At 30.5% G+C, this 9,104-nt stretch overlaps 1 protein-coding gene across 1 annotated transcript; it reads right to left on the bottom strand.

Moving 5' to 3' along the window:
- Positions 1-375: 375 nt before the first annotated feature.
- Positions 376-1,088, bottom strand: LOC104589371 (uncharacterized). Its single transcript, XM_010247670.3, has one exon. It carries the CDS (start codon positions 877-879, stop codon positions 607-609), a length of 273 nt encoding a protein of 90 aa, XP_010245972.1. The 5' UTR covers positions 880-1,088; the 3' UTR covers positions 376-606.
- Positions 1,089-9,104: the final 8,016 nt, after the last annotated feature.

Below are 9,104 nucleotides of genomic sequence, written 5' to 3'. Positions count from 1 at the left end.
ACAGGAATTCAAGGTACCAACACAACAGATATTGGTGTGGGTAACTAAGTAGATGTGTAACAGACTCCATCATAAGCTATTATGTGTATTGCTTAAACCAAATTTGGCTTGAAAGAAGGTCTAACCTATTAAAGAAGAACAGCCTTAATTTGAAGGAAGTGCCTCAAGAGAGAAGGTCATTCATTCTCCTCGGATGGATAACTTGGATGATCCTTACCTATTGAAGAACGGATGATCGATTCATAAATAGCCAAACCTCTGCATTGTCCACATATCCAGGAAATAATCAATCGTGTTTCAACCCATCCATGAAACATCTGTATATTCACCGTTGGATAATGAAGGCCAATAGAAAAGAAAATGAAGATTTTGAGATAATAAGGAAGTATATATTTGTGTAAGAAAACAATTTAATGGTGTTTACATGCAGTAATTACAAAATTCTTGGTATATTTCATTCTCAGGACCCCATCGATGAGCAGCGTTTGCGTTAGTTGGGGATGCAGCTATCTCAGCTTCTTTGTCCAACCAATTTAATTTTCCATTCTTCGTTTGCTAGGCCAAAACCTGTAACACTGGTAGTGTTAAAGGAGGTGTGGGGATGGATCAATTGGGACCCCAACAGCTCAAATACATAACTTTTCTGAGAGATTCTTCAGATTGCTTCATCTGCTGCTCATCTCTCAATGTCTTGTTATAGGCCATCACTAAGGAAGAAGAGATGCTCCTCTTAGCCTGAGAAAACGATCCCAGGTTGTTCTTGGCGTGTTGATACAACGACCTCAGAGTGTAATTCCATCTGCAGATGCCTTGATCTTTCAATGCCTCCACAGCTGCAATGCTTGCAGCAGCAACCCAAGCTCGGCTTGTGGAACTCATCTTTCTTTTCTGTTTGTTGATTGTTTCTGATAATTTCGGTTTAGATGTATTTCTTGTTTGTCTGTGCTCTGGTGAAGCAGATTGGATCTGGGGTTGTTATATATAGAGACAAGGGGTGAGGGAGATTGATCAAACTCATCAAATTCAGTACAACAAAACCAGTGGCGGTTCCAGACTTGGTTCTGCAACGCCAATGGTTTGGGCTTTTGGGCGTCCAATAAGAAGAAAGAAGCAGACAAACAGACAAACAAAAGCAGAAAGAAAGGATGGATAAATAAGACAGGAATCCACCATCTCTTCCTAGTACTAGAGCTAGACGAGTTTTACTAGCTTGCCCTTTGCTGTATGCTCCATGGATGGCTACAAGAGCCCGTGGTGGATAGCCAGAGGGGTACAATCAGGAACTCCGGTCTCAAGTGAATCAAAAATTGGTGCCCACTGGTTGACTGATGAGCGCGTGGTTTCCATTAATCCGCTTTTGCCAGAATTATTGGAGTGATTCCTTTGGGTTGTTTTCTCTTTAGGCAATTCTGATATATATTGTTGTCTTGTCTATCATTGATCTTTCTCACTCTTTCAAGTCAGTTGCCAGTTGGAGGTTCTGTATTGGATCTTGAGCTCACGGGCTCCTGGGTGTGTGGCCTGGGAAACTTGCCACCTGTTAAATATACAGATGATCATCTGAGTCTTCAATCAATGGGTGGGTCCCACGTAGGGGACCTGAGCTTTTGCCATTTGCAAATAAGGCAACTTTTATCATAAGCTCTGTATTTAACTTGATTAAACCATAACTAATATAGTTACATTCATGAAAAAGAAAATTAACTACAATCAGTGATCCATGCCCTAAAGACAATTTTTTAGTTGATGAAACAGACATTTTTTAGTAAAATCAGCTTATAACCTAATCATGGTCAGGCTAGGTAATCCAGTTGGCATATGAGAGAAACTGTATAGAAATTTAATTGATTTAACTTAAAAAAAAAAAAAAGAAAAATCTTTCTTTGGGTCCTCATCAGGTGAAATGCCAACTAAAAAGAAATTAAAGGCTAATTTGAAAATAATATAAATACAAATATGTATACTACAAGTATAGAGATTAAAAATATCATATATAAGGTTCTGCATTGTATTTTGCAAACAAAGGGATTTACCTTGAGGCTGCATTTGGTTGCAGTGCAATTTTATTTGCACTAGTATAAATTCATGAGAGTGCAATGAAAAAAAAAATGCAAATCTTCATTTAACTTTTTTAGATTTTACCTTATGTTACTTCATGTCTTAATTTAATTCATTTATACTACAATCAAACAAGATAAATAGGTCAAATTTTACACTCAAATCATTTGTACTGTCATAATTGGGTGAGTCGGTCAGAGTCCAATCCGAGCATTATTAATGCTAAAGTTTTTTATTAATTTTTAAAATTTTATGGTTTGTAACTATTTTTGTATTATTTTTAGGTAATAATATATTTTATCAAAATATTTTTTCTGTTTGTAATTATTTCTGAATAAAGTTGGTTAAGGATAAATTTGGTATTTAAAGAAAATTAATGCATTACATTAACATTTTCTATTTCTAATGCTAACTAAAGGAAAGTATTTGCACCTTTTTTCAAAACAATATAAGAGATCTTTGTTAAGGACAAAACATATATAGGGGAGGTTCATAGGATTGTTAGAAACCCCAAGGAGGTTTTTATAATTTTCTCTTTTTTTAAATAGAATCTAAGTTTAGTTTATGTTAATTAAACTATATATAAGGCTTTTATTAATTTTTCTTTTTATTAATCCTTATTAAATTTAGTTAATTATTTTAAATTTTTATTTTAAATGGAATTTAAGTTCATTAGCAAAAATTAATTATAAAACTAATAAATGTTATAGTATTTTGTATTAATTTTAAATGGATATTAGTTTTTAATTTATCTTATTACTTTTTATTAATTTATTTGCTTTTATTAATAATTATTTGTGTTTTATTTTTAAGTAACTTAATAAATTATTTTTACTATGGTTCTTTAATTTTTATTATTTCAAATAGAATATAAAAGGATTAAACCATGTGAACCATGGTTAATTAATAAATTGTAATTTTTATTATGGTTAATTAATAAATTATAATTTTTATGATGTTTTATTCAAAATTTTTAACTCGTCATTGGCTAAGATGGTTAAACCATGTGAACCATCTCCTGGCCCTATTTCTAATTCAAGGTTTCTTAAGACCTACTATTTTGTCAAAACCTATTCAACCTAGGTAGTTGAACCATTAACCTTTTTTTATCTACCCATTGGATCAAGGGTTACAAATACAATGTATTGAAAACTTCTAAATGACTTAACTTTGTGCTCAGGTGTCTGATTAGGGTGATTTTTTTTTATTATGGGTAACTTTTCATGATCTTTGCAACCCCACAATACAAAAAAAAAAAAAAAAAAAAAAAAAACATATTTTGTGGTCTCAAATCTCAATTTCCGACTCTTTTATTTAAAAAATTAAAAGCTAAAATAAAAAGTACTAAAGCTAAATAATATATACTGACACAAAATGTAATCTTATTATACATATACAGATGGGTGATGCGTCACTGTTTGATTTGTCTAATTTGGACAGTTAAACCACTGACACATAGGACCGGATCTAGTAGACACAACATAAGTAAGCACGTTAAATGAGCACTTGACAAGTATTTTGACAACTATCAAAAGTGGGTTTTAATCTTTTTCAATGGTGGGCTAAGGGTATTTTAAGGGACAGGTGCCAAAAAAATTTTCAAGTGCTCAATAAAAGTGCTTACAACGTTCTGCTTACCTGATCCGAAATGTATAAATTGACTTGGACAAGTAACAAATCAAGGGAGGACATATTCATCCTTCCTTGAATGAGCCAAGAAAAAAAGTCCCAATTTGTCCTCTCAGTAATTTGATTTTTATATTATTTATGTTTTGTAAAAAGACATGTATAACCTCATTTTGTTTAAAATATACATGACAAAAATGGTTAAAAAATGTCTGTTTTTTAAAAGACTATTTTGTTTTTCTTCAATTAATACCTTGTTAAATTTACATACCTATCTATATCTATGTATTAAAATGGAATGTGCCAAGGTGGCACTTTCTTGATTTTTGGTTATTTTTGAGAAGCAAGCATTTATTTTTTTCTGGTGGTTTTTGAGAAGTATTTATCTTTTTTTCGTATTTTTTTTGAATTTTCTCATTTTAAAATTGGACAAAATAACACAAGTGGCCAATAAGATTTAAAACTTTTATATCCTCTCATTAACTAACCATTGACTCCCTCTTCTCTTTCTAGTTAACTCCTTTAATTATCATATTTCATTAATTATGTCATTAATTCACTCTTTCAATAACTCTTGCTATTAATTCTCTCTGCTCTTCATTAATCCATTAAATTTCCTAAAAGTCTTTAACTTTATATATATATATACATATACGTTTTAGTTTAAATATAATTTTATATACATTATATATATATTAAATTATAATTATCAATAAAAATAATTATATTAAAGTGGATATATTCAATGATATAATATTAGGCTAAATAATCTACTTTGATTTACAAGATAATTAATTTTTAATTGAATTAATTAAGTAATTTGTATTTCAAAATAAATATTATTTTATTCACTGAACAAATAAAACCCGTGTTTTTAAAATTGACTTTGAGGCTAAATAGATTTTGCCTTTAGGTTAATGAGCACTTGAAATTTTTTTTGAAACCTAGCCCTTAAAATACCCTTAGCCCACCATTGAAAGGGTTAATTTTGGCTGTTGGGGCCAACAACATAGGCTGTTGAGACAATTTCTGGGCTGGGCAGTTCACCTATTCACGCCCATGCTTTGGTTTTTAGTAAAAATAAATTAAGATGTAATTACTAATTTACCCATTCTCATGGTAACGTGGCATTAATAGAAATTCTCTCAACAGCATAGGCTGTTGGCTCCTAACAGCTAAAGTTTTTCCCCATTGAAAAAGATTAAAACCCACTTTTAACAGTTGTCAAAATACTTATCAAGTGCTTATTCAAAATGCTTACTTATGTTGTGCCTACTAGATCCGATCCCTAATTAATATGCCAATTAGAATTAAGAGGGAAGGGCCACTCAAACCTAATGGTGGCCTCACCCATATTAGTTTTGCCCACCGTTGTCTCAAAGCGTTTTTCTTTTACAGAGTTCAAATCAAAACAAAACTTCACTTCATGATTTCCCATCACCAAACAAAACCATATGGCAGATGCGAACTCTTTTAATTTGGTGATTTTCCAGCCCTCAAAAGTTCAAACAGAACTTTTCCCACTGATTATTTATCTACTCTAAGAACGTCCATTGGTTCTTAATCTACTTTAATAGTAATGCCAGGTTTAAATTTTTTTTTCTCTTGGTTTATTTATTTTCTTGTTTATATAAAACCAAACGCTTATATGCAAATCCTTCAACCAGGAACAATAATCATTGAAACATTATTGTAATTAAAAATAATACAACGTTTGGAAGGGAAAGAAACATGCAAGGACCAAAAAGAAACAAAAATCTGCAAATATCTGGTTTTGCAATTAACATTTATGATTATAATTCTATTAATTAGTTTAGTTAGTCAATTAATTTAATTTATTAATTAATTAACAAAAATAAATTTCCAAAGGAAAGACCACACAACCAAATGCAGGTTCCACTTTTTCTGTTGTTTACTTTTGTCTAGTATGTAGGTTTTATTTTTTTGTCTTATTTATTTTGTCTTGTATTTGTGTAGTTATCTTATCCATTTTTGTTAGATTTTCTTTTTCCTTTTGATTGATAAGATTTCATTACAACTAAGACCTACTTGAGGTGTAAATCAGCCCGTGCTGCCCGTGGCCTGACACGATTGTATGGGCCGATGAGCAGTGCCGGGCTTGGGGTTTCAAGTCGACAGGCCAGGGCGGCATGGCCTGCATTGTGCCATGCCGCCCATGGCCGGTGGGCTAGCACAGCCCGGCATGGCCCAGCCCGCAACAGGCTCCACTCGGCCTGTCCAAAGAACTAGCCGTTGGAGATCCCCACCCCCCCACAATAGCTAGTTACAACTTTTTTTTTTTTTTTTTTTTCGGGGGGGGGGATGTTATAGAAATACCCCCTAATAGTTATAAAATGCTATATAGGGGGTATGTATGTATTTTCGCTTTGGGGGAGATAAAATGACAATAATGCCCGCCCAACAACTATATAACTAGTTTAGGGGTATTTAGGTAAAGTGATAAACAACATTATAATGACCAAAATACCCCTCCCAATAACTAAAAAATAGCTAATTTTTAGGGTATTTTGGAGAATCAAATTATTTTCAATTCCTATAAATAGCCTTATCCTCCACCATTATCATCACACCAATTCTCATACTCTCTTAGTCTCTTATATTCTCTCAAATCTCAATCTCTTCTTATACATCATACTCTCACATATACTCCCATACTCTCTCTACTCTCCAATTCTCAACTTGATTCAAGTTTCAATAAGAAGAAGGCTTGCACGGGTATCTCAAGTTAGCAATTTGGGAAACATAGAGACTTCAACCGTTGAAATCAAGTTGAAATTCTGAACCAGCAATCTAAGTAAGTGTAGTTAAATTAATTTTTATCTTCTTCTAATTAAAAAAAATGGTCGGCTCCTTTCACTCTCAACACCAATTCCTCAACATAATCAATGTCAATAATGTCGATGTTCATTTGCACTGATATGGATGCTACTAATATTGTTGACGTTCCCACCCCTAGTACTGCTAATAGATGTAAGGGAAAGAAAAAGGAGAACACTAGGTTGATTAGCCCGATTTGGACAATATTTAAAATAGAGGAGGTTGAGGGGAAGGGAAAGAAAGTCATTTGTCAAAAATGTAGGAATGAATTTAGGTATAGTAGTACTGTAGTAGTGGTGGTACTAGTCACTTGGACAGACATTTGAAATGCCATTTAATGAAAGAAAAAGGGAAAGAAGCATCACAAGCACAAATAGGAAGTGAGATTTTTGTTATTTTTAAATATTCCCAAGAAAAAATGAGGCAAGAATTAGCAAAATATATTGTGCATTCTGAACATCCATTTTTATTAGTTGAAGATACTAAACTTGAAAAAATTTTACTTAGATCTGTAAATCCACAATGTAAAAAAGTTTGTAGAAATACTATTAGAATAGATGCTTTAAAAATTTTTTATTCATATAAACAAAATTTAATTTCTATGCTATCAAATCTTATTTCAAAAATTGCAATTACTTTTGATATTTGGACATCTAGATTTAACATAAGTTGTATTTGTGTTACTGATCAGTTTATTGATGAAAAATAGCCTTTATATAAAAGAATTTTAAGTTTTACTAGGGTTGAATGGCCACATACTGGCCCAATTATTGCTACAAGTAGTTTAAATACTTTACATACTTATGGAATTGAAAATAAACTTTTTTCTATTAGTTTTGATAATGCTACTAATAATGATTCAACAATAAATATTTTAAAATCTCAATTAAAACCATTTTTAGATGGTAAATTATTTCATATTAGATGTGCATGTCACATTTTAAATTTATGTATTCAAGATGCTTTAAATATTATTTCTTATCATATTTCTAAAATTAGAAATTGTATAATATATATTAAAAGTTTTAAAGCAAGAAAACAAGAATTTAAATATTTATGTCAAAATTATGGTTTCAAATATAAACATTATATTAGATGTTCAACATAGATGGAATTCTACCTATTCTATGTTAGAAAGTTGTATTGCTTACAAACAAATTCTTAATGATTTTTATAATGCAAAAATGCTACATGATCCTATACATGAGGAAGATTGGGAAATGGCAATTTGTATAAAAGATATTTTACAAACTTTTTATGATGCAACTAATGAAATTTTAGGTGTTTATTACTCAACTAGTTGTCTTTTAGTTAATAAATTATTTATATTTAGTGAATGTTTTACAAAATATAGGAAAAATCCACAATTTCAAAGTATTACTAAAATAATGGAAAATAAATTTAAAAATTATTGGGTGAAAATTTCACTCCTTTTTTGCTTAGCTGTAATATTAGATCCTAGGATTAGGAAAGATGGATTAGAAATTTTACTTGAATCATATTGTGAAAATATGAATATTGAAGTTGGAAATAAAATAGAATAAATTAATAATTTATTGTTTGAAATGTGTAATTTATATGAATCTCAAGTTGGTGGATACAAGAAATCTTGTACAGGTGAAAGTTCCACTTCTAAAACAACTAAATCTATTTCCAGTACTGGAGACAAAAATTCGACCTCTACTACATAAGAAATAGAAATCTACTACCAATTAATCAACAAATTCATTTACTGAACTTAATTTTTATTTACAAGCAAGTGTTTATACTTTAATTGATTCCTACGACAATGAGGGATGGGATAATTTTGATATTTTAGCCTGATGGAAAGTACATGAAAAAAAAACTATCCAATCCTTGCCACCATGACACGTGATATACTAACCCCTCTAGTGTCTACAGTTCCATCGGAGTCTTGTTTTAGTGTAGGTACTAAGGTACTAGACGACAAGAGAAGTTGTAATGATGATGAAAGTCTGGAGATGTGCATCTACCTTAAAGAATGATTGGATGCCAAAGCTAGATTACAAGACAAATGAGGGCAGGACATTACACTTGATGTTTCACTTGAAGCATATGATGACAATTAAGGAGATTATTAGATGAAGATGCAGGTAGAGGTGGAACCTGAAGAAAAATGATGAAGTCAATATTTTTTATTCTTTTGTATACTCAATATTTCGTTATTTCAATTATTGTAAATTTTTTTTCAATTTTTAAAATTGTAATTTTTTTCAATTTTATTTATATTAGTTTTTATTTTTTTCAACAATGTAATTTTTTATTTTCAATTTATAATTGTATTATATTTTTTTATATTTTATTCCATTTTCTATATTTCATTCATCCATTGTCCATTGACCATTGTATTATTCAAATTCAAGAAAGAAAATTCCTATTTTTCCAATTTTTTGTCCATTTTGTATTTTGTTAAGTACTTAAGTATTTTTTTTAATTTCTTTGTTAGATTTTTTATTTTTCTAATTTGTTCCCAAAGCTCAAGGGAATTATTGAATTCAAGAAAGTGAACTATTTTAGCAAAAAAAATCAAAATTTCAAAAAAACAAAAAAAAAAATAGTTT

The sequence above is a fragment of the Nelumbo nucifera genome, chromosome 1 (assembly GCF_055504915.1).
Source record: "Nelumbo nucifera cultivar China Antique chromosome 1, China Antique-T2T, whole genome shotgun sequence".
Classification (NCBI taxonomy): Eukaryota; Viridiplantae; Streptophyta; class Magnoliopsida; order Proteales; family Nelumbonaceae; genus Nelumbo; species Nelumbo nucifera.
The sequence above is the reverse complement of the archived record's forward strand: the minus strand, read 5'-3'. Positions and strand labels throughout refer to the sequence as shown.

Coding starts and splice junctions, on each gene's coding strand:
- LOC104589371 (XM_010247670.3), bottom strand. CDS start 879: ATGAGTTCCACAAGCCGAGCTTGGGTTGCTGCTGCAAGCATTGCAGCT.